General features: G+C 51.6%; 8 protein-coding genes across 8 annotated transcripts; 5 read left to right on the top strand and 3 right to left on the bottom strand.

Annotated features, from left to right (window-relative positions):
- Positions 1-1,564: 1,564 nt before the first annotated feature.
- On the top strand, positions 1,565-2,303 carry BCR38DRAFT_293526 (uncharacterized protein; the record flags this gene model as incomplete). The annotated part of the gene is made up of 2 exons (XM_040854479.1): positions 1,565-1,990; positions 2,058-2,303. Coding segments are annotated over 2 exons (672 nt in total), but the record flags the coding sequence as incomplete, so codon positions are not given.
- Positions 2,304-3,118: 815 nt separating this feature from the next.
- BCR38DRAFT_437793 (uncharacterized protein) lies at positions 3,119-3,821 on the top strand. Its single transcript, XM_040860543.1, has one exon. The coding sequence runs from the start codon at positions 3,123-3,125 to the stop codon at positions 3,321-3,323; it is 201 nt and encodes a 66-aa protein (XP_040714031.1). The 5' UTR covers positions 3,119-3,122; the 3' UTR covers positions 3,324-3,821.
- Positions 3,822-5,097: 1,276 nt separating this feature from the next.
- On the top strand, positions 5,098-6,952 carry BCR38DRAFT_234738 (nitrate transporter). The gene is made up of 3 exons (XM_040854346.1): positions 5,098-5,468; positions 5,526-5,605; positions 5,659-6,952. Exons 1-3 carry the CDS (start codon positions 5,301-5,303, stop codon positions 6,941-6,943), a joined length of 1,533 nt encoding a protein of 510 aa, XP_040714030.1. The 5' UTR covers positions 5,098-5,300; the 3' UTR covers positions 6,944-6,952.
- A 2,506-nt stretch (positions 6,953-9,458) lies between these two features.
- Positions 9,459-10,277, bottom strand: BCR38DRAFT_458774 (Ser-Thr-rich glycosyl-phosphatidyl-inositol-anchored membrane family-domain-containing protein; the record flags this gene model as incomplete). The annotated part of the gene is made up of 2 exons (XM_040862208.1): positions 9,459-9,988; positions 10,052-10,277. The coding sequence occupies 2 exons, from the start codon at positions 10,275-10,277 to the stop codon at positions 9,459-9,461; spliced, it is 756 nt and encodes a 251-aa protein (XP_040714029.1).
- Positions 10,278-16,730: 6,453 nt separating this feature from the next.
- BCR38DRAFT_486463 (uncharacterized protein) lies at positions 16,731-18,301 on the bottom strand (the record flags this gene model as incomplete). Its single annotated transcript, XM_040864034.1, has 3 exons — positions 16,731-16,753; positions 16,816-17,698; positions 17,756-18,301. 3 exons carry the CDS (start codon positions 18,299-18,301, stop codon positions 16,731-16,733), a joined length of 1,452 nt encoding a protein of 483 aa, XP_040714028.1.
- Positions 18,302-19,928: 1,627 nt separating this feature from the next.
- On the top strand, positions 19,929-20,975 carry BCR38DRAFT_346629 (uncharacterized protein; the record flags this gene model as incomplete). The annotated part of the gene is made up of 2 exons (XM_040856266.1): positions 19,929-20,036; positions 20,094-20,975. The coding sequence occupies 2 exons, from the start codon at positions 19,929-19,931 to the stop codon at positions 20,973-20,975; spliced, it is 990 nt and encodes a 329-aa protein (XP_040714027.1).
- Positions 20,976-21,884: 909 nt separating this feature from the next.
- Positions 21,885-22,450, top strand: BCR38DRAFT_486461 (Deoxyuridine 5'-triphosphate nucleotidohydrolase; the record flags this gene model as incomplete). Its single annotated transcript, XM_040864033.1, has 2 exons — positions 21,885-22,095; positions 22,191-22,450. 2 exons carry the CDS (start codon positions 21,885-21,887, stop codon positions 22,448-22,450), a joined length of 471 nt encoding a protein of 156 aa, XP_040714026.1.
- A 2-nt stretch (positions 22,451-22,452) lies between these two features.
- Positions 22,453-24,290, bottom strand: BCR38DRAFT_234437 (Ribokinase-like protein). The gene is made up of 4 exons (XM_040854345.1): positions 24,081-24,290; positions 23,912-23,991; positions 23,506-23,842; positions 22,453-23,405 (listed from the first exon to the last, which is right to left on the bottom strand). The coding sequence occupies exons 2-4, from the start codon at positions 23,949-23,951 to the stop codon at positions 22,802-22,804; spliced, it is 981 nt and encodes a 326-aa protein (XP_040714025.1). The 5' UTR covers positions 23,952-23,991; positions 24,081-24,290; the 3' UTR covers positions 22,453-22,801.
- Between the last annotated feature and the right edge of the window lie 51 nt (positions 24,291-24,341).

Raw genomic sequence — 24,341 nt, 5'->3', positions numbered from 1 at the left:
TTCTGCTCGCGGCTCAAAATCTTGGCACAACGGTCATTATTTGTCTGCGTAGCACAAGTAGCGAGCCATTCTCTAACTTAGTCAGACTTCTTTCTCACCAGTCCCAAAAAGAGTTTAGGCATGATTTGACTCGACCCAAGAGTTAGGCCGCTGGAAATGATCGGAACATGTACCGGCCTAGTCAACCTTAAAAGCCGCCGTCCGATCAGAGTTGCTAGTTCATTTTGACCTATAATTGTGGAACAGCTCTGTGTGTTCTGCAGGGGAAAAATTTTCCATTCCAGTCTAGACATCACAGCTACGTAATTCTGTTATTGAGACAGGTGGAAACGGCTCTCGCAGATTCTGCTCTGTGGAGGTACCCCGGCGTTGGCGTAGTGACTTGAAACGGCGAGCGGCGCGGACCGACTACCGTAGGGAATACGACCGAGTTCCGGATGACCCATTCCCCGACTCAGGTTAGATTGAACATGATGTGAAGACCCGAGCAGCCTGACCTAGGGAATGATCGCAGAATACGCTGAAAGGGAAAACAGCATACACGATCGAGTTTCTCTAGTTCCGGTTCATAGAGACGCACCATCACATATTTCCTTCCCCATTTTTTCAACTTTGAATTTCCCAACATTCCTTCATCGGACTAGGTCACCGGGATTTGCTGGGGCGCATCGCAGACTGGCTGGCAGATCGGACGGCAACAACGACCAGTGGATACGGTGATCACTCGGGCTTGCCTTTGATTAAGCGCTGTGACTATGTTAAAGCAGATTAGTACGTACATATTGGGGCCATTGATTCGGATGACTTGCCAGCAACTATTTATAGATGATATCTTAGAACGCTCTCGACTGTCCTTGCCACTAATAACTCTCAGAGTAGCGAAGGCGATTCTCTATAACGACGATAACGATCTCCGGGCTGTATTTTAAGCAAATGACCAGTCATCCAACTGTTGAGTCCAAGTTCCCCTTATCTGGACATGGGCGAAGACGAGGAATAACAACGTCATGTAAGCTAGAAACCAACTGGGCCCAGCATATTGAACAATACTTGCGCCTACACTCTATGCTCGAAGTATGAGACCGAACAAGATCACCCCATGTTATTGGTGACTCGATGTTCTTAAAGTTGCTTCGGATGGAACTTGGTCTGTCGCCCCCTGCAACCTATATGGCAAGAGACTCTACGAGCTTCGAGGCACCCTTAACAACACCTGACGTAGACATGGCAGAGAAGCATCTCAAAGAGTCGATATCTGATTGCTTTGGGTTGGAACTACCATCAGGTTTTCTCCTTTGGAAGCCATCTTTGAAATGAAGAAAAAGGCCTCAAGGTTTGGGGCGGCATTTCGCTTCTTATCAGCCCTGAAGTCGATACACAACACTCGGGCCACGTTTCTGTAGCCTTTTCTCAAATCGAGGCTTCCCCTCCTTGCTCTCGGCTGGAAATGCTCTTCGCATACCTTGTCACCGCCAGCCAATGGGCCGTTGGAGTGTATGCCAATAACGGCAACCTTCCGGCTTTTCCATCCCCACGATTCGCCAGAGCTAACTCAACCGAGTTGAGACCAAAAGTTGGGCGAGTCCCCTACGGCGTCGAGATTGAAGAATGCACATCGAAGGGCAAGGTTGCACTCACGTTCGACGATGGCCCTGCGGAGTTTACAAACGACCTGCTAGACACCCTCAAGGAGAACGGCGTGATGGCGACCTTCTTCATCACGGGTGCCAACGGCGACAACGGCGAGATCCAAGACCACTGGGGCGATGTGATCCAGAGAATGCATAAAGACTGGCATCACATCGCCAGCCACGGATGGAGTCATCGGGACATGGACGGCTTATCGTCCGACGAGCGGGAGGAGGAAGTGTTCGAGAACGAAAAGGCACTAGCTGAGATCCTGGGCTCCTTTCCGACTTACTTCCGACCTCCGTACGGGACTTGTGCCTCGGAGTGCCTCCATGACTTGGGAAGACTTGGGTATCATGTGGTGAGTCGTCCGAGGTACTTGGTTTGCTCGAACGATCGTCGAGGAAGAAGCTCATACTGGGCCACAGGTCATGTGGAATCTCGACACGGAGGACTGGAAGGGCGACTATGACCACGCGCGCAGCTTTTATGAAACATGCCTCGGCGAAGAGGGCCCCGATTCAAAGTCGTGGATTAGTCTTGCCCATGATCCGCAGCCGGAGACCGTGAAAAGCTTCGCGCAGTATATGATCGACGTCGCTAACAAGTACGGGTACGAGCTGGTCACATTAGGCGAGTGTCTGGAAGACCCGAGGCACAACTGGTACCGAAATTCGTCGTACGTCGAAGCTCAACATTGACGGGCTTCGGTTCCATCAACAAGGGGTCCCGTCGGTTGAGGCTCATGCTTCAACGTGAAGACTCGCTGTCTTGTCTTAATTTCTGATGCCAACATCTCGTGGAGAATTTCGGAGCAGCCGTGGGCACAAGGTGCATATGCCGAACTGTCTATTGAAGCGCACTTCCGTAAAGTCATGCGTAGATTCATCCGTTTGGGTTGGGTCCATTGGTCTGTTAGAGTTAGTATAGCCGCCGTTAGGCCTGATTGGATACGAACTTGTGTTATTACCTTGCTTTGTTTACACTAGTTAGATATATATACATAGATATATTATATCCCATACTTCTTTAGGCCCCGTTCTCTTCTCCCTCGGGCATCATCAATAAGCTCGCGTACTAAATCTGCTGGTACAACTACTTCTTGAGCTGATTCAGGTAAGCCTGAGTTTCCCATAGTTTCCCATATTTTCCCATACTCGTCCAACTTGAGCAAATCCGAACCGTTAGAGAGCTAAGTGAGACACAGTATGATGGAGGCTCTTAGGACAGAATAGACACTTCCCAGGCTAGAGGTCTGCGAGAATCGGCCCACTCGCGAGTTTTACTGGGCTGTTACTGTCGCCCTTTTATTATGGTACGGGTCGGTTGTTATAGTGTGGGCCGCTGACACTTACGTGTACATGGTCGCAAGTATGTGAATCGAAGGGCCTCGGTCCAAGGAAGACGACAATGACTACCGACCAATGCCTACCAGACTACCGAAGGCTCCCTCTTGACCTGGTATGCGCCCGGCATCCTCCAGAACTGGACCGATGCCATTGCCCACATCATCGCGTCGCGCAGTCTCCAGCGGGTTGGGGCTGAAGGGAACCGAGGGACCGCCACAAGAGGCGGCGAGGGCACGCACTACACGTACTCCATTCTCGCCAAGGTGGACGACGGGGTCACGACGCAATCCATCAACGATCCAAATGGCTCTTCAAGGTCTACCCTATAGTTCAGGTGGGGCATAAAGCCACAGCATCACCATCTAGGCCACGGCCATGAGCTCAGCTACCTCTACCGCAGCACATTCGTGCGTTGATAATGCGGTTCAGTGACCTATCAATCGTGCTTCGGAATCGAGCCAAGAGTGGACCTCGTTGATGAGTGGGGTAGCTGCAAAATGGCCCTCCAGGTCAACCTAAGCAAAGGCAAGGGCAACAGTGGCGAATATGGTGCCTGCTGCGGCTACTAGTTGGACCCGGTCGGAACGTCTGGTTTCGCGTTGGCCTCCCGACTTGACAAAGGAGGAAAGCTTCAACTTGCTTCCGTGATTGCTTTGATGGCGCGCTCGGTAAGTGACCTGGCGGTTAGGGTGGATGGTGATTCTGCGTGGTGATAGTAGTCTGGATAGAGGCGATCAAGCATCATAATGGCAATATGCAGAAGCGCACCATGGATTGCCAGCTGGAAAGCACCGAGACTGTGGTGCAATGAGGCGAGCCTGTGTTGCGAGCAGTCTCTGCATGCATGTGCAGCTTTCTTTCACAGTCCCTTCAGAGCGGGGAGCCAATAACAACAAAGGCAATTCATATTCTCGGCCGATCTCTGAGGATTCGGATGGAGTGCGTGGGGGCGATGCTAGTCCCTGTCATCCCTGCTTTGAGGCTGGATTTTCAATATAATGTGGGTTTCCTGTTTGTCGTTCTTGCGAATAAATAGTCAGGTGTAAACGGAACAGAATTTCAGCCTCATCTCTAGAGCCTCAGCCAGTCATAGTTTACTAGTCAGCCATTGTTGGATAGAGATGTTTGGTTTCCGGTACTTAGGGAATGTGGTCTTACCTAAGGTGGCCTAGTCTAGTTTAAGATGCTATCCTGGCTGAATGATGATGGCTCTGGCTGATGCCACCCATCGACGGAAGAGACGTCATCAGTCATTTTAACAACGGCATATCCCCTGACGTTCTGCCCTTTCTCCCGCGAAGATCAACATGGCTGCTGAGCGCCAGGGAGCCAGGCCAACGACAGCTCTTGTCCTTATCTTTGACGGGGTAGGGCTGCAACCATCGTCTGAACGAGGTTCGAGATAAGAGATTCAGTACGATGTCGTCACCCAAGGCTTCCTACTGAACGAAGACTCTACCCGAATCCGCAATGGTATGATTGGATGGCGCCCTAATAGGACTAGGATTCAGGTGCTTATTTTATGCGTGGGTGTCTTGAGTGGACACGGCAGTCTCCGTTTTCACTATCAGGCGGCAACTCGGATTTTTTGCCAACTTGGGAGTTTATTCAAACTGCTTGAATAATTTCTTGGATAATTTGGCGAGTACTACAACTGCTCTTTCAAGACAACAACGCTTCACCCCTGATTGCATTATCGGTGTGACACCGGGCACTTAGGAACGGAAAGAAAGCCTGATTTGGAAGTCTTCACTGCGTACAAATGGGCTATTCTGCATTATTTGGAAATCCAATCTCTGTCCATCATAGTAGGAGCCTGTCATCGAGCTTGATCGAGCGTCTTCGGCGCCGCTTGCCCACAAGACGCTAGGCACGCCCTTCACAGCTGAGTCCGGCTTTTCAGGGACCGTCGCCATCGTTGTCACTTAGCCTCGGCTCTGACCCTATCCGTCAAAGACTTAAGTTCGTCAACGGATGACTTGGCAGCAGACGCTGTAAAGCGTTTCCGTTCGCGTGGTTTTGCAGTTTCTCCAGTGTATATCCTGTCAGGGATCCCCACAGGGCCTACCTGCGAAAAGTATGAGTCCAGTTTAGTGTGCTAGAGCCGATACGTCTGGCCAACTCCGAGGCGTCTGTCCGGAGATGCGCATTTTCTGCATGGCGATGGATCGCTGATTTGGCAGTGCACCAAGAGCCGGCAAGGGTCACTCATGTAAGAAGACGACGATATCCTGCATATGTCTCAATTCCAAAATCTGCCTCGGAGAATCCTTGAATGAATCAACCTTCTGGTCTCTGTCTTGATAATACACCAGTTTCAAGATGTTGAAATTCTCCCACCTTTACCACTCTCCGGAGATCAACCCGATCAGCCGGAAAGCTCGATCCATCCCGTTCCTCAACCCCGTCAACGTCTATGGCCGTGTATTTTTCTTCTCCTGGTTTGGGTTCATGGTCGCCTTCTGGGCGTGGTACGCGTTTCCTCCACTCGTAAGATCCCATATCAACAACTCAGCGACTATGGGTTCCGACTAATCCTGTTTGTAGTTGACGCACACTATCAAGGCTAACCTTCATCTCACCCCGGCCGAAGTTGCAAACTCGAATATTGTGTCCTTGGTGGCGACGTATGTATACACAACACCTCGATCAAGTCTGACTTGAAGCCAACAATGAGTAGTCTGTTTATTCGTGTCCTCGCCGGTCCGCTCTGCGATATGTTTGGACCACGACTTGTGTTCGGCGGATTACTTCTTGTCGGCTCCATCCCACTTGGCCTCGCACCCCTTGTCCACAACGCATCCGGACTGTACGTTAGTCGTTTCTTCATCGGCATTCTAGGTGGCTCCTTCGTCCCTTGCCAAGTCTGGTCCACCGGTTTCTTCGATAAGAACGTTGTTGGTACCGCGAATGCCTTGACGGGTGGATGGGGAAACGCCGGTGGAGGCATCACATACTTCATCATGCCCGCCGTCTTCGACTCATTCGTTGCTCGTGGCTACAACACCGGAACTTCTTGGCGCATAGCTTTCATCGTCCCCTTGGTCGTGGTCATTGTTACTGGTGTTAGTCTTATCGTTTTCTGTCCCGATACACCGACGGGCAAGTGGTCTGGGCGACACTTGCACGCTATCGAGAACCTTCACAGACATGAAGTCGACAACAGTGGTGTGTTGATGGACATCCCCGATAGCGTTGCGGACAAGGTCAGCTCCCACGGCACCATACCATCCTACGAACACGAACAGGAGAAGAAGCCTAAGCCCGAGCACGAGGCCGTTCTCTCGAAAGATGAGATGCTCCAGACTGCCAACGGTGAGGTGGTGGCCAAGCCGTCGTTTGGTGAGGCCTTGAAGGTCTTCGTATGTCCCCAGACCTTCTTCCACATGGTGACTTATTTCTGCTCCTTCGGCGCAGAGTTGGCCATCAACTCGATTCTCAGCGCCTACTATGTCAAGAACTTCCCTGCCCTCGGTCAGACCAACGCGTCCACTTGGGCCGCTATGTTCGGTTTCCTTAACTTCGTTACTCGACCACTCGGGGGCGTCATCGGCGACATCGTCTACAGAATGACCAGCCGCAATGTCTGGGCCAAGAAGATCTGGATCGTTCTCTGCGGCTGCATCACTGGCGTCATGCTCATCATCATCGGCAAGGTCAACCCTCATAGCCAGAGCACCATGTTCGGCCTGATCGCCCTCATGGCCGTTTTCCTCGAGGCTGGCAATGGCGCTAACTTCGCCCTCGTTCCTCACGTCCACCCGCATGCCAATGGCATCATTTCCGGCTGCATCGGTGCCGTCGGAAATTTAGGCGGTGTCGTCTTCGCCGTTATCTTCCGATTTACGGACGCGGGCACGAATTACGCCAAGGCTTTCTGGATTATTGGAATTATTCACGTTGCTATGAACTTGGTTCTCTCCTGGGTTCCTCCGTTGCCCAAGGGCCAGATTGGCGGTCATTAGATCACACGCCACCTAAATTAGATAAATAAATGGAATTGTTTGTTAAGAGCAAGCGGGTGGTGTGTGGGTATATTTATGGCAGACTCTTCTGATTGGATTATACAGGGTATGAGAAATGACATATCAATAACAGGGCGATGTGATATCCAGGAAAGCCTTGGGCAGGAGAGGCTTATAGATGGAATGTCTGCCGAATTGTTACTTGGAACGCGGTAATACAATCAAATTTTATCCAATCTATCGCATGCCTTCCATGCCAGATTTGACCCTGGAGTGATAAAATCTAGATTTTGAAGCTTTCCGAACTCTGGCCCCGATTCGCGCAGCTACAGTCTTGACTCACGCGATGGAGCAATTGGGATCGCTAAGACTGATCGACGATAGATGCACTTCCAAGACCGTAGACGGTCTATCGATCAAGAATATATGTCTAAAAGCCACTTGAAACCATATCTACTGTCTACCACCATCGGAGCTTTGACATGTAACCGGATAGCTCCCGCATCTTACCCGTCCATCCTGCAGGTACAGATAAACCTTCCGGCACGATGGCACCAAGCTTAAGTTGAGTAGTTGAGCTGTCACAAGCCGTCACGGCGATAAGACAGGCACGTGCAGCCTTTCAAGTTCCTCGCATCGTCGATCATGTCCTGGTAGGGAGAGAGGTATTGCCAAGTCTTGCCAAACTCGAGATATCTTCCCTGGACTTTTCTGGGGGCTTACCACTCTTTCCCCGTTGGTGGACAATGGAAGAAACGAGTTGGCTTTCTTCGGTTTTCGATGTTGTCATATCATTGTCTTGTTGGTTAAAAGGGTATGCCGCAGGTTCAACTCAAACAAGTTCTGCGGACTCTGGGTGAGCCAGGCAGCTTTACATAAGAGAGCGGCTATAACGACGACTCGTATTAGTGAGTTCTGCTAGTAGTATGTTAACCTGTAGGCTCTCTATTTATAAGCCGGGTTATTTACCCCTTTAGGTATGTGATTAGACTGAGATAGCAATACCTCCGTAGTACTATTCTAGCACTAAAGGGAGCTAAAAGCTGAACTAAATTGTACGATTAACTAAGTCGGATTGCCCCTTTAACGGTGTAGGATGCTCTAGACACGTAGAAGGCCCTAGAAAAAACGTAGTATCTGTCACGACCTGGGTTGCATCGCATTGGTATAGACCTCGATTAGGTGCTATCGACGAAGATTCTACTCTAAGGAGCGAAGGAAAGAAGATGACAACTTAGGTTTGAGGGAGCGCGACTAAGTCATCCACGCTTGGCGGGGCTCCTACAAGGGTTATGATTGGCTTCCCATCTCACACTGCCACGGCAGGTGTTCCAGCTGTAAGTCACCTGGTTGTAGTGAGTCTGCGAGGGTTGACCGTCACAGATCGCACTGATACTGGCATTCCGGCTACATACGAAGGTGAAGAAGGGAAGTACAGGTGGGGGGTCCTGTCACGACCTGGGTTGCATCGCATTGGTAGAGACCTCGATTAGGTGCTATCGACGAAGATTCTACTCTCAGGAGCGAAGGAAAGAAGATCGCAACTTAGGTTTGAGGGAGCGCGACTAAGTCATCCACGCTTGGCGGGGCTCCTACAAGGGTTATGATTGGCTTCCCATCTGACACTGCCATGGCAGGTGTTCCAGCTGTAAGTCACCTGGTTGTAGTGAGTCTGCGAGGGTTGACCTTCACAGGTCCAAGCCGCACAAAGGCACTCAAGTATCTCGCGTGTATCTCACGTGACCTTAGGCCACTAATTCCACAAATAATAGGTAGGTCTACTTAAGTACAGTAGTAAGTTACCGAAATATAACTTTCGGGGTAGTTTGCTAGGTAAGTGTCTTGAATTATCAGCTTACTGTGGAATTGGTGGCCTAAGGTCACGTGGAATACGGGCAAGATACTTGAAGTGCCTTTGTGCGGCTTGGAATCCCCACCTGTACTTCCCTTCTTCACCTTCGTATGTAGCCGGAATGCCAGTACCAGTGCGATCCCACACTTACAAGGTAATACGTTACGCATCCACCACTTCGCAATCCCCAGACCACCGACCGACTCCGCCGGGACGGCCCGGATTTGAAGTCAGCTACGGATCTGGCTTCCAACGGGGAAGTGCATGCTTCTGCATATCTCATAGTCTAGTTCAGCTATGCGCGTGGTGTGTGTACAACCATAAAATTCACACCCAGTGTTCTCATTTCCAAGTAGTAGACGACGACAAATCACGGTAAACAAAATAAGGTTTCATATGTAGTCGTATTTACAGCGTCTACTAGAGTTTCGTCATTTCGTTCCACTCCACTCTGCCTCCACTTTGTGCTACCATCCATACGCATGCAGTGTTGAACGCTAGGAGCAGGAACGTACACGTAATGAAGTTTCCTAGTGCTATGTCCTTTTTAATTGTCCCCTGAAATCCAAGGCAATCGAACCTTTCCTAATGATGCACAATGTAATGAGGCAAATGAACAAAATGTTATTACGCCGAAAGAGAAGTTTTCCTAATGCTCTCCGCTTACAAAGCGAATATGGCGGCGGCGACACCACCGAACAGAGCGAGCGAGCCGGCGGCGAATTGGGAAGCACCGCTGCTGGCAACGCTAGACGGGGCAGAGGTGGTGGAGGTGCTGCTGGCAGTCGAGGAGACGGTGCTGCTGGACAGGGTGGTCTGGCTGGCGGTAGCCGAGAGGTTGCCGGAGGCGGTCATACTGGGGAACGAGGAGGAGACGGGGACAGAGTAGGCGCTGGTGACGGAGCTCTTGGCCGCGGAGGACGCGGTAGACACGGCAGCGTACGTAGAGGATGCGCTCGACAGGGAAACCGTCACGGTGGATGAGCCAGTCGCGGTAGAGCTGACCTCCTCAGCGCCGTAAGTGCTGCTGCTACTGCTGCTGCCGCCGGAGCTGGCCTTGATCTGGAAGGGGAACGAGTACTGGAAAGTCTCTGTGTCGCTCTCGAGGGTGATCTGGATACCGTAGGTGGCATCCGAACCGAGCGTGGAGTCGACAGCCCACTCGTACGAGCCATCCTGGTTGTTGACGCCAGCTGGATAAATGCGTTAACGGTCAAGATCAGATGACAGAGCGTTTGCGATTGAGTTTTACTTACTGGCAATGGAGCCCTGGGACTGGAGGGTCGAGGGAGACGAGCCACCCAAGAGAGCGAGGGTGACGGTGCCGTCGACGGTACCGGGCTGCCACTCGATGGTGTAGGTCTCACCGGCAGGCACCTGCTCATCCTCGACGGGGGCGGTGATGGCATCGAAGCCGGCGGTCTGCGCGAAGGCAGAGGCCGCGAAGGCCAAGGCAGCAGCGGAGATTGCAGAGAAACGCATCTTGAATGTAGTTTGGACTGGTTTGGGTATTATGAGTAATTAAAAAGTATACAGCTGTGTAATGTGGTCAAAGAACGACAAGAACGACAGAGAATACTGGTGTTTTCAGGTGTGACCTTTAGGTGGGAATGAGTGACTAGTATTATAAAAAAAGAGTGTGGAAGACGAAACAGTCTTGAAAGTGGCAGAGCAGACGAGGGTGGTAGTGAAAGAGGAAAGGGAAACAATGACACGATGGGGCCGAGAGAAGTAGGCAGACGAGCCCAGCCCAGCGGCACAGCACGGCCGCACAACAGTAAATTGGTCAATCATCATGCATAGACAATAGCTCCTCCCCAGCGTAAACAGGTAAGCTTGTCGGGAACCCTAGTATTATGCATCCTTGTCCTCAATTGATGGTATGGATATGTAGAACACGGGCAGTCTCATCAACGAAGGGGTATCAGTGGCACCAAGCCGTCAGCCAAAAATACAAGGATATTGCCGGGAACGACCTACCATTCGGCCGTTTCGTGCCATGGACCCTCCAGGGCTGTCCACCAAGTGCTGGATCGAACCTGTTCGCGGCCGGTCATCCAATCTCCAATGTCCACGGCGACACAGCGACAACATGGGTGCCATCGTGAGATCAGGGTAATTTTAAAATGACTGCTCGGAAATCGGCGCGCATACAGAGCCAAGCTTGTCAATCTGTGCAACGTGAAAAGGGGCTTTCAGCTGCACGGCTAGGCCATTCCTGGATAGTCAAACTCGGTTCACGACCCCGACACTCCTGCTCATTTGGGCATGGAGCATGTCAGGGCTGAGATCTCATTTAGCCGTCGGCCGTGCCATTAGACCAGAAGAGTGAGGATGCAGAGCCCCCCTGGAGAACGTTAAAAAGGAACCCTGCGCCTATGTCTTGGCGACTGCACATCACGCACAACGGGTGACAGGTCCATGGTAAACTGTTGAACTCCAACCCACGTTTCCAGATGGTTGCTGACTCGGTGCCTTGAAGGACGATGCTGTCGGATCCCTTTGCATGAGATGCAACAAGTGGATGCAGCAATCAATTGAATAGGTATCGCCGTTATGATGGCTTAGTAAATAGTGTTTAAATTATTCAGGTCAAAGGTTGGCCGTTTGTCGTGAAGTTAGTTAGACAAGGCGTTGCGAGGTCTGGGATTACTGTATTGGTTCTAGTATCATTAGTTCAGCCTTGGTGGTCGTCCACCGCATCCCCCATCTCAAACCAGCACCCAGACACCCGTAACGTTCTGTCCCTATGCTCTCGCTATCTTTCTGTAGCTTCATTCCGTTTCGCCTCACCCCTCCGCGCTCGACACAACGCTCTCTCTCTCTCTCTCTTCTCTCGGCCGGTAGTTCGTTCCAGTGGGGCCCCTGTGGGCTCTGGCTACCGTTGATGCTTAGCAGCAATAGGGTCTTTGCAATTCGCGCCACGGCAGCCGATGTTGCTTTGCCAAATCGGTGGTAGTGTCAGCCTTGCTGATATTCACGGATTTAGCTTGGGAGTCTTGCACGAGCAAAGCTCGCAGCGCAAAGTTGGCGTCGTTGTTGGCTGTAGTAATCTTGCAAAGATAATTTTCCACACGCCTAGCATTTTCTCGAGCGACAAGTGGCATGGTCCCATTGGGAGAGGCAATCACGCCGCTTCGAGGATATCGATGGCAAGCTGAGTGCAGGATGGATATCCGAGGTAGGAGGCCGAAAGAAACCCCCTACGCCCTCTTTGCGGTCTGTTAGTTGCACGGGCCAGATTAAGTCAGACCCATGACTACTGGCCTGCAATCACTTCTTGCAAGGCTTTCAATCTGGATATATTTGTCTCTGCAGACCCGAAAAGAAACCTGATTGCCTGGAAATCATCTGACATTTCCCAACTTGAAAGTGGTAAGACTGCATCATCTCCTTAGCGCTTATGCATGTAATGGCGTTACTCTGCTCTGGTCCCATCAACTCTCTCCATATGAAGGACTTGAAATGTCTCGTGTCTAGCACGGCTATACCAATTTCAAGTCCATGTCAGTTACCATCCTGCACCATCAATATCGAACGCGGTGAAGCATCCTTGATCTCGCAGCCTTGCAAGCTTTCCACAACGTGGACAGTGCGTGGGAAAGAAGAGGCTGCTGAAGCGCCATGAAATGCTCGGCCCGTCGGTTATTTGCCTTAGCAGTAGAGGAGTCTGTGTCTCTGTAGCAATTTCGGTCGACGGAAAGTGCTGTGGATAGATATTTCTTGTCTAGGGTTTCTGAACCCAATTCGTACTTCACCTAGCAAAGCCTGTTGTGCATTTTTTTTTTGCTCTATATCGATAATCTGATATCTAATACTTCAATTTTGGCTTCTACAGACCTTTCAGTACACTGTTAATAGTCAAAACAGATGCCTGATCTATCTTTTCGTTATAATATCAAAAAACATTGTTTTCCAAACGGTACATGAATATTGGCAATGGTCAAGCCAACAAATCGCAATAGTGGCCCACGGGGTAATTTACCGCCGGGGAGCTTCACATCCCAGTTCCGGGTTTGGAGCTCCAAAGCTTTCAAACTTGCCGACTTTACAACCTCATAAAAACCAATTATCACAACCTCGCACTGCTAGTAGTCACACATCTAGGGCAAAGGGCACATCATGGCTCCCGTTGGGATGAATCACGAGCCGAGCTATATGGCGCTGGCAGTCACGTTGGCTCATCTTGGTCTGAAAAAAAAGGACCGAGGGAACGATTACGGGCCGCTATCGCACCACGGCCACTATACTCTCGCAGAGACCTCGCAACGGCAACAGGAGAACCAGTAGTTAGTGGGACTATTGTAAGGTGGCTGCTAGGGACGGGTCGGACAGCTTCAAGGCCCAGATAGCATCGATCTTCTCAGGGGGGACTTTGTTGGTAGGTTGAGAACCAACGTAGTATGGTAGTGAACGCAACGCAGTCGCCAATAGGGCACGGTTTGATATACGGGAGTACTAGTAGAGGTACCGGGGGCTTCAAGCCTACGGCGTATTTAATAATAATAATAATTTACCGCCGAGACACCCAATCGTCCTAGCGGTGGCTTTAGTATAAAGCAACACGCACTCTTACGATGCTAGATCAATATTTTTAACATTTGCCGCACTGCCTCGACAAGACAGTGAATAACGCAGTTGTATATACGTCGGGCGACGACAATAACCATTTGGTGCGGCAGCATCGCAGCCTTGAGTCGTTGGGCTCGAGGGCTGGCGTACTGCTGTTCAATACTCAAATAACATCACTGTTTGTGCCTTCTTGCGCATGTCCCACGTGGAATGGAAACATGAGAAGTTAGGCAAGAGGGAAACATGGTAAAATTGATTTCGTGCCACTCAGTTGAACATTCTGCATAATTTCTGTATAACACACCCAGCAATCCAAGCAGGGCATCTTCACCCATTTAAAGTTCGCAGATTTCCACATGCCTCCCAGACTGGCATTTCTCAGTTCCAGCTAGTTTGTGCCAGTTGCACATCGTATGACCACCCACCCCCAATGGGAAGTCAGCAATGCTACCGTTTGCTCGAAGCAGCGGTGTTGGCAGAGGTAAGCGGCAGGCAGGTATGCAAACGGCATGCAGGTGGCAGGGCGGGCCATCGTCAGCAGGATCACGTCAATGAAAGGAATATGATGCATCTTATGTATGATGTCTTGGCGAACGTTCCGAGGCCTTCTGTGCCTGCTGCCACGATTTAGTCCACCAACCGGTCTTCCCACCCTCTCCCTGTTTATCTGTGCCCTAAGTACTTTACTCTCACCATATATTGGACGACTATAGCCGAGTTCAGATGGCGGACCGTTAAAGCGTCGAGTTATTTTTGTTCACGTTGTCAACCGGCGAGTATCATACATCTTGGCTGGCTACTTGGCAGGTTCGTGTTGTTTAGCCGATCGCAATCTACTCGTTGGTACGTAGTAGTCTTGCTGACTCGACCGCGTCGGATCGCCGTAGTCTATATAGTGATCCGGCTTGTATTAGGCTTGGCGAACGCGTCGTACATCCATTATTGCCGTAACCTTAGTTCCATCAAATACCCAGTTAACGTACAACCCCACCTTTCTGGCCACATATTGCAATCCAATTGAAGGTATTCGAAACAGTGTATTCAACGTACTGTTATAGCTATTCAGGTACAACCAGCTCTAATAGAAAGCTGTGCTCTAGGGCTTCCTGAGGTATAGATCTGATAGATTCTGACGCCTTAGCTGGGTCCAGTATTACCTGATTCCGACGTTGTACCTGGTCTCGTTGCCGTTCTACTTCAAGGGCTCGATCCATCGCTTCCTTAATCTGTACAATGTTACCAAATCGTTCATTAGGCCCCAATCGTACCTTCTTACGTGGTTTGGGGCGTAACGAAGTTATCTCGCCTTCTAATGCGTGTACACGTTGGGTCAAAGTAGCGACCTCGACGCTCTGTACATCTAGCCGACGAGTCAGCTTCCGAAACAATAGCCGTTGCGACGATCGCAATGGCGTAATCGCTGCCAGACTCTCCCTAGCTACTATATGCCTCGATGTATAGCGAGAGGAACGTCGACTTTTTAAATGGAATAGAACAGTACTCGATCGAGAGAGAGGTCGCTAACGAGCGATAGTACCGCTTTAATGGAGCAAATACGGCGACGTCGAGAGGTTGGAGCCCGTGAGAACAGTGTGCTGGCAAAAATAGTAACGAGATCTTGTTACAATAGGCTAACCACATAAACTCGACGTTGTCGTGAGCGATATGACCATCTAATATCAAGAGCCGCTGCTCATCGGGATCAGCTGGTTGTGTACGAGGTATAAAGATATCACGAAGCCATCGAACGGCGATATCTGTACTGATCCAACCGTTAGACGAATAAGTATATTGCCAATCAGGTATGTCGTCGCAATCGTTAAACCATTTCCCTACATAGCTTCATCGACGCGATTGACGCGTCAGAATGGCTGAGGCCATCGCCGAGTCGTAATTGGAGGGTAGAGCGTGGAACGCCCCATCGGAGGGAAGCCTGGCGCTGGGATATCCCTTGATTGATATCGTTGAGAGCGCCTTGAATCGAATTTTCTGAATATCGAGGCATTGTATAATAATAGCCAATACCGACGATAATCTGTTGTGCCGAAGATTGTTGTAGTTGGCAGATTAGGTGGCCAGAAAGTTGGGTGGCCGGAAGGGTGGCCGGAAACATGGGGTTGTACGTTATCGCATGCTTCGATGCTGAGCGCTAGAGACCAATGTTGTCCGTCCACTCGACCTCATGGCCCGACAACTATATTTCTCGTATCGTCCTCGATCATTTCGTGACTCACCACCGCATGACTCCCCAGTACAGTGACGCGCGAGCACTGCAATCAGCTCATGATTATATTTCGGCTCAAGCACTGAACCTGATCGCTATTCGCGCTCCAATACTTGCAGAAGCGAGCCCGGCAGGAGATACCCTTCGGAGTCGTAAGCCCACGGTCTGCGCTGCATGTCTCACCATGGCTACCGGCACTTCTTACCTGCCGGCGCGAAGTACCTGTCTGAGAAATGTGAGAATCGGATCCTGTTGGACGTTACCCTAAAGCCATGATCAAGTCAACCGCAATTATTTCCGGAAGCTCGTTGAGGCTTCAACCTGGGCCGCAACGGAAGCCGGCTTGCTCAGATACACAATGCTGAATGTCATTGCCAAGACTACCTAATAGAGATGTCTCTTATTGACGTGGCTTTAGGAGATCTAATCATTAGCAGTATCCGTGGTGGCAACATCGATGCCACCTGTTGCGCCGGCTGCCTGGTGCAATTGCCAGACATGCGAGAAGGTCTTGTAAATGGGGCGAAAGACAGACGAAGACACCTAACGCTGAGCCCAAGATCTTTTCCGTGGCAACGTAACCTTCCAGCCAAATTTCTTCCTAATTTTCAGAATGTCAGCGTTTACACATCTCAGAAGACATGTACCAGAAGAGAACCATAAGCATCAGGGTCAACGAATGGAAGCATTCCCTGGGATTGCTGGGTGCAGTGAGGAACGGTCCAGGGCATGAGGCTCAGAAGGTCGACGAAGATCAAGGTCAAAACAAGGGCACGTACGTCAGGAGCATGGGTGTGGGCACGACTGGGAACGGGAATAGGCATTGTGCAGGGCAGATGGCCGTTCATGCAGATTAAATAAGAATACCTCTCAAATATCAAGCAACCCTCATTCCATGACCACCGGTAATCTGTCGCCAACGAGGTCGAACACCTTTTTATGTTCACCGCCTATAGATGACAGCTGAGCCTGGACGCCAAAACCACCAAAAGGAACCTCGTTATGTACCGCCGGGTGAATGGATCAGCCTGGTAGTGGTCAATGACGACCGCAGTCGCGAGCAGCGCATCCTCGTACTAGACGCATGGTGGGACCGCGCTCGATTGTGGGAATCGAAACATCATGATCATCATCAGTCATTAGATTCGGTGTTTTTCGCTCTCTGTTTGGGACGCCGGTGATTAGCGTCTGACAGTGGTGACTTTGTAGAAAGGGGTTCTTTACCTAGTCGGGAATACAGCATGTAAAGTGCCATTCTGTTGCACTCCTCTGTACCCGTGATTGTGACAAGCCGCTCGTTGCTGTTGTCCTGTGGCTCGTTGATCTTGATGACGCTGCCACTGATCTGCCGAATCTCGTTTATCTTTTGTCCACCCTTGCCAATGATGGCCCCGACCATGTCATTGGGAATGTAGATCTGTTGAGTCAGTGGTTGACCTGGCATGGCACCATGCATCGGCTGAGCGGGAGGGCCTCCATGCGGCGGCTGGGGACCGGCAGCGTGACCGGCCTGATGGGGTGGCATATGTGGACCGGCGCCGTAGGCAGCAGCGGCTTGAGGGGCGTAGTGCATCGGGGCACTCGCTGGGGCTTGAGGTATAGCACCTTGAGGGGGGTACTGCTGGGCATACGGGTTGGGAGGCATTTGGTGCGATCTGGGATCGGGGCGCCTGCCGTAGTTCTCGCGCTGACCAAAGTTGCCTCCTGCAGGCTGAGGCGAATAAGGAACAACCTGCATGCCTCCGGGAATTACACCTGCCGGACCGCCACTTCGAGTCGCGTAGGCAGATGCGGCCGGGCCCCCGAACCGCTCATTGAGCTGCTCTAGTAATGTGCTACCAACATAGTAAGTTGCAATATGGACAGCATCGGCCACACCCATGACAACGAGAGAGCGCTCAGAGGACAGCGGGAGGCAGGAATCTGAGGCGTTGAGGCGAGCGCCGGAGGCCTCTTGAATTTCTCGAATGCGCACTCCCCCTTTACCGATGATGGATCCGATGAGCACATGAGGAATCAGCAGACGCAGCGGATAAGTCTTAGACTGTGCGTTCGAAGTCTCGGTTAAGGGCTCATTGTTCAGAGTCCGGATAATCAAGCCAAAGGCCTACATGGAGCACGTCAGCATTTCAATCAGCGATATTGAGAGTGTATGTTGACATACCTTGGCCACGGCATCGACGCCGCCACTGACTGTGAGGATTCGCTCCACTGCACCCTTCTGGTAGTCACTGACGGTGCACTTGGCATTGGACTGCTTGCGGATGTTGGACACATTCTCACCCCCCTTGCCGATGATGGTAGCCGCCTCAGGGCTGGAAATCACGGCGCGGATGTGGATCCACGCAGTCTCGTCATGAGTGCTTCCGCCCGGAGTAGCAGCTGGGATAGTTCCGGCGACATTAGCGCCGAGGGTCTTCGTCTCGCTGGCGTCGGGGACGATAGTGTCACCCTGTTCGTCTTTGGCTTCCGTCTTCTCTCCGTCCGTATCCTCTGTCTTGGTAGTGCCGTTGGCCTCTGGGACGGGTTCAGGAGCCGCGACGCCATTGCTCTCAGGTGACTTGATTTCTTCTTCATCGTGGCCGTTCTTGATGACCTTGTCGAGAGCTGGTCGCTTGGCGTCCGGCTGGTCGTTGGCTCTGGAAGGCGAGGAGGCGTCCTCGAGCGGACGCTTCGCCGGGTTGATATTTTGGGACGGTGAGGCAGACATGATGTCGTCCTAAAGATGTGATATTTGCACTCAAAGGGTAGGCTTCACGAGGTCGTCGTGGTGAATGTAGTTGGATTGAATTTTGATTTATCGACGTTATTTACACCTTAGGGGTTTCCGAAAGAAAACGGGCAGGTGCAAGTGTAGTGGTTCGGGGCGGAGCGGAATGAGGCCGGACAGAGGTGATTGAGGTCGGGCGAGGGAATGTATGATCGATGGCTGCCAGCAGTCGAGATGATGCTGACTTCAGAGTTGTGAGAAGTGATGACTCGAGGGAACCGGTCGTCGAAGCTCTCGCGTGCAAACAGGCTGTGATGGTGACTTGAAGATCGCAAGGTGATGAAGATGCAAGAGGACAATGGCTGGATGATGATCACAGCCGTCGGGATGTGATGGCAGGTCAAGTGCTCGATGAAGTGATGTCAAGAAGTTGAAAGAGGTGGATAAGTCCTCAAACCTTTGCTCTGTCAAACGGCGCAACCTTGCTTATTTGCCAAATCTCTCCGTTCTCTTTCACTTCGCAAACTTCTCTCTCATCAGCTCAGGGCAGACGGCAACCCGCAGAAGATGATGCCCAAGAGCTTTGGTGCCGGATGTGGTTGCTGAACTTGATTGCAGGAATGTTTCTCTGCTTAGCTGCTTGGGGATGGATATGCGGGTCGGTCCCAAGGTAGCTTCCAACCAACGCGTAGAGCCTTGCAACCTTCAGTGGAGATGGGGAATGGGGGAAATTAGAGAAAGAATCACACGAGGACGTGCTGAGGACGCCTGAAGTAATGTCACGATGGAGGATGGATTGGGGGAAAGGTGAAGGGAAGGTGAGGAAGGCTTGAATGTGAAGGAGACAACTGTTGTCTCAATGAGAAGTTGATGCGATCTGCACGTTTTGAACCTTCAATGCTCTCCACACACATTTGCCGTCTCAGGTCCGAGCGCTTCTCTGGTTTTTAGGGCGCGGTCCGACTTTCACTTGCGGGTCACATTCCAAGATTGAAGGTGGGGTGCATTTTGGGGGTTGCAGCCGCAGGTTGGCATAGGGCCTCTTGGGCTCTTGGAAGTTTTAGGCCCGTTCCCGTCTGACAGAGTTGATCGCTTCAAGAGACTGCAACAGATGTCAAGACGAATGAAACAAGTATGTCCCTCTGATCCTCTGGGTCAAACCCTGTTTACTCAAGGATTTACCATGTTTGGCATGTGGTGTAACTTCTAACAAATTGTTTTGATGAAAGCTGGCGCTCCGTTTGAGACGACGTCAAACCGTCGTAGTGTGCGATCTCATCTGCGATTTGATATCGTGATTATTTTCTGTGGACTCGAGTGTATGGCCGACTCGACTGTGTCTGCCCATGCACCCCCAAACACTCTCTGTACTCATTTACAAGTGAATTTCCCGTGCGTTCAAACCGTCACCGGACACGAAGCTCACCGACACACTGAACGTCTAGGACAACCTTGTCCCACCCACTTTCTTCACCCAAATTCTTGACCACACAGACATCTCCGGCTTATTAGCCGCGGTAGAGACATCTCCGTGCAGGGCTCGGAGCAAATGGAACTCACTGATTGGACATTGATTGGGCTGTTATCTATCATCATCTCTTGTGTGCAATTCCACGGTTGAATCAGCATGGATCACGACCACGATTACTACGACAGGCTGCATGCCGACCGCGTCAAGCAATCCTTGGAGGAACTTCAGTATGTGGTCAAAGAGCATGACGCAGCACTGGCAAAGGTTCGTAATCATCTCTGCTTGGCTTTCAGTGCTGAACCATGAGCTCACAAAGCAAAGTTGCGTGCTTCATCGGCCAACAGCCAGCCAAGCTTCACGCCCGGGCCAGAGACATCTTTGGGCATGATGAAAGTAGCTTATGATGAGCTCGCAACGAAGCCACCATTCCTGGCTTTCCCGGAGTCTGTCTTGCCCGCCATGATCGCGCTCCGCAAGACTAGCCAGACCGTCGATGATACCAAGGCATTCCTCTCCTCGCATGACGAGTCCATGAGCAAGGCCAAGCGGCGGCTTGAAATTGAACAATCCAATCTGAAAGACCAGCAAGGGCTCTCTCAGAGTCTCCAAAATCGAATTCAAACTCTGCGCGAAGGGCTGGACAATCGAATGGAAATGGGCCCTGAAGATATCGCCAGAGAGCGGATCAACGTTTTGAAACAGACTAAAAAAAAGTACGACAAGGAGACAGCAAGGTTGCTCAAGGCGCTGAGGAACTTTATTGACGACTCCCTCGCCTCGATGCTCGCGGCCGAAGAGCTTGGCGGTCCCGTGGTTGGTGATATGATGGACATTGATGGCGAAAACCTGGCAGCCGGATTCAGTGGCCAAGGGCGTCCTAAGAAGGTTAAGGAAACCCAGGATCAAGATAAGCGTCAGCGGCGCATTGATGAGATATGGGGTCACAGAGAGCCTCAACAACGAGACCAGGACAGGGACAACCGGGACGAATCCACGGCAGCAGGAGCAGAGATGCGGGAGCTGACAGAAGAGCTACTCAATGGCCTCATGGAATCGGATGGGGATAACTCAGCTGCCTATGTCCAACTGTCCAGGGAGTCGGCGGCAGCCAGATTTCTGATTAGATCTAAGGTGGCACAATTTCACCCCAAAGACTCGACGAAGCTGCGACTGGTAGACTTTGGCAGAGAGTTGGACAGTTGATGACGTGATCCACTCCAAGAACGACCAGCTTCACGGTTGAAGCTCACAGCGGAAATGATCAACAGGGGACTGGTTAATCAAACAAGGCCTCTTGACATGAGGATTTCTTTCCAATTGGTAAAAGTAGCACCGGCGCCTTGGCCTATCCTACGCAGCTGGCTGGCTAGTTGGCAAGATATCGTGCCCTGGAGTATCGTCCGAAGGCCTTGACTATTGATCATGAACATGGGATCAAGAGCAATGAACCACACACAATCGAGCTGGCTTACTAGGCTTGCTAGGTGTTGAAACACCCAGCCGTCTTGACAAGGATGAGCTGAGATTCTGGGACTCTAGAAACTAGGTCTTGCTGGTCACAGCGCTGATCAAAAATAAACGCTCTGGTGTGCCCCCTGTTGCAGACAAACTCGGCAGAAACTCAACTGAGACTACTATGGACAGTTTCAGTGGAGGGCAGAGGGCAGTGCTATTATGATATGGCACTCACCTATAACTTGTTGCAATGAAAGGCAGCCAATCACAGCCCGCAGCGGAATGGCAGAAGTAAGCAAGTCTATCTATTGACAACCACTGTAGCATCTACAGGAGTGCGTATGGTGAAATCCTGGCTAGAATATTGTCATGATATCAAACTGCTTCTGTGCCACTTTTGGTACAACTATCAGGGTCCGAAGTAGTATCCAAGATCAGCTCCCGGAAGCACCATTTTTAGCCCCGCGTCAATCCCATTACAACCACTTAACGCGTCTCCGTCGCGTCTCTCACCGCTGCCAGCTTTCAACCCACATCTTTCAACTGCACTCAACAACTCCCTCCAATTCACCTCATACACTTCGTACCATGACTACCGAGAGCGTGACCTCGCCACCCACCTCACCACCAGCAAAAAGAGTCAAGACTGACGCCACAATGGCAACCGAAACCGCCCCGGTTGTGCCCAAGCTCGACGCCGCGCCCCCGCTGCTGATCAAGAAGCTCTCGGACAAGGCACGCCTGCCCACGCGTGGCAGCGCGTTCGCCGCCGGCTACGATGTCTACGCCTCCAAGGATACAGTGATTCCCTCCAAGGGAAAGGCTCTTGTGGATACGGATATTGCGATTGCGGTTCCGGCGGGTACTTGTTCGTGAACCCCCACTCTGAAGCCTCAGAACAATTGCACCACCCCCAATCCAAGCCAAGAGACCAATGCTAACATGCGATTGTAATGGAACCAGATGGCCGCATAGCCCCCCGCTCCGGCCTGGCATCGAAGCATTTCATTGACACGGGCGCAGGCGTCATTGACGCCGATTACCGGGGTCAGGTCAAGGTGCTGCTGTTCAACCACAACGAGGCCGACTTCGAGGTCAAGGAGGGCGACCGCGTAGCGCAGCTCATTATCGAGCGCATCTACACGCCTGAGGTGGTTGAGGTGCAGGAGCTCGAGGAGAGTGTGCGTGGTGCTGGAGGGTTCGGCAGCACGGGTACGAACTAAACCGCGACAAAATATCCAAATGGATTTCAGGCAAAAGAGAAGGGAAAGGGGTCAGAGAGACAGCTCAGGATTGAAGTTGACCAGTCACGGACGGCATCGGAAAGGGCACATGGCACGGAGTCCCAGGATAGATGGGTGCTTGTTTACACTAGACAAACAAGAGGTAGTAAAAGTGCTGGAGGGGCAATTGCTCGGCCGGACTATTCAATGCGTCTCTAGATGCCGTTCTGTACAACCCAGACCAATCCAGTCTCCACGAGCAATATACGCCTTCTCCAAGTCCCGACCGTCTAGACCAGATATCTCGCACATATTCCCGTTCCTTCCCGCAGCAAGCCTTCACGTTTATCCTCACATCCTCTCCGCCCAATACTCGACCTTTGGATTCCTTAAACACCCCAAATTCCTCACCAACCTCAGCTCTGCCGCCTTACTTCTAAGCAAATGCAACCTCTTCGCCTCCTCCTCCTCCGTTCCCATCTTCTCCAACCCCGTCGTCCTCTCCATCTCCTCCGTCATGCCCTCGCAGGTCCTACTCAACACCTCGTGCATACTCGCCAACACCTTTTCCGCCGCCTTCGCAAGCGGCAAGTCCAGCGCATCAACCTCGTCGCCACTGACCCAACTAGCCGTTTCGCCTACGTCATTCCCTAGGTTGGCGACGGCCTCGCGCATGCGCACAACCATGAGCGCCGCGAACATGTCACCCGTGCCGCTGAAGTAGCAGTCGAACACGGGGAACCGAATCTTGAAGAGGCGCGGCTTACCCGTTGAGGTGCGCGTCGAGCCCACTACTGACATGGTGCGCGTTGTGGTTGTTGATGACGACTGCGACTCGCCCAGCGGCATCGAAACCGAGGTGATTACGATGTGCGGGAGGTGGAATTTGGTGTGTAGGACTTCGATGGCGTGGCGGAGGGAGGCAGCGTCAGTTATTTTTACTTCGGAGAGGAGTCTGTCAATGCTCGCAAGTAAGCCTCATGGAGAACGAACAATGGATTTCGAGGTAAGGGAGGAGACAGGAAGACAGAAGGAAGGAGACAGAAAAGACTCACTCAGCCTCAAATTGATTCGGCAATATCAGATCCGCATGCTGAATTAAACCCCTATACGCAGGCACCACATCATCCGCAACATAAAGCTTGTCATTATCGCCCATGACGGGGTCCAGCACCCAGAAGAAACCCCCTCCCTTCTTGTAATTGTTGTTCTTGGCCCGCAGTTCTTTCGCAATGGTTCCCACGGCTTCGACGGCGGCGGCTCCGGGGACGTACCCCGACAGCATCATGTCGAAGGTGTCGAGGTATGACTGCCTCAGGCCCGTCCAAAGGTCCGTGATCTCTTCGGCGGATACGCGCGTGCCTTTCCATTGGCGGTAGCCGGTATGGTTGCCTGTGATTTCACTGTTCATCATTTGTTCCCTTTCTGTGTGTAATGTTGCTCGGGTAGGCAGGGACTTACTGAATTGCACCGTGTTCAAGGCCGAGACGTCGCAGCCCATAGACTGGAGGACGAAGACGGCGATCTTGTTACCGACATTACTTATGTTTATAAAACCAGTCAACGCGCCATTCGACAGCGAGGCAGATATACATAGAGACGGCGCGGAAGATTGGGGCCGCAGACTCACCCTGAGACAACCTTGACGGCAACTGTTAGCTATGATAGGACGAAATCACGAGGGCATATTCTATCCTACATGGCTGGCGACGGCCAGGACGCTTGTCGCTGGTACCGGAGGCTTGGCGCTCATCATCTTGTAGACTTGCCTTGCGCTGGCTTCTTTGACTGGAGTCTTATATGTTGTGCGTCTGAGGCTGAGAGGGAAGTACGGATCTAGGTGGTGAAAGTCAAGGATGGTCTCAAAGAAATGTTTACGAGTCAATATTAC

This window comes from Pseudomassariella vexata (assembly GCF_002105095.1).
Source record: "Pseudomassariella vexata strain CBS 129021 chromosome Unknown BCR38scaffold_9, whole genome shotgun sequence".
NCBI classification, from domain to species: Eukaryota; Fungi; Ascomycota; class Sordariomycetes; order Amphisphaeriales; family Pseudomassariaceae; genus Pseudomassariella; species Pseudomassariella vexata.
This window is presented reverse-complemented; position numbering and strand designations above follow the sequence as displayed.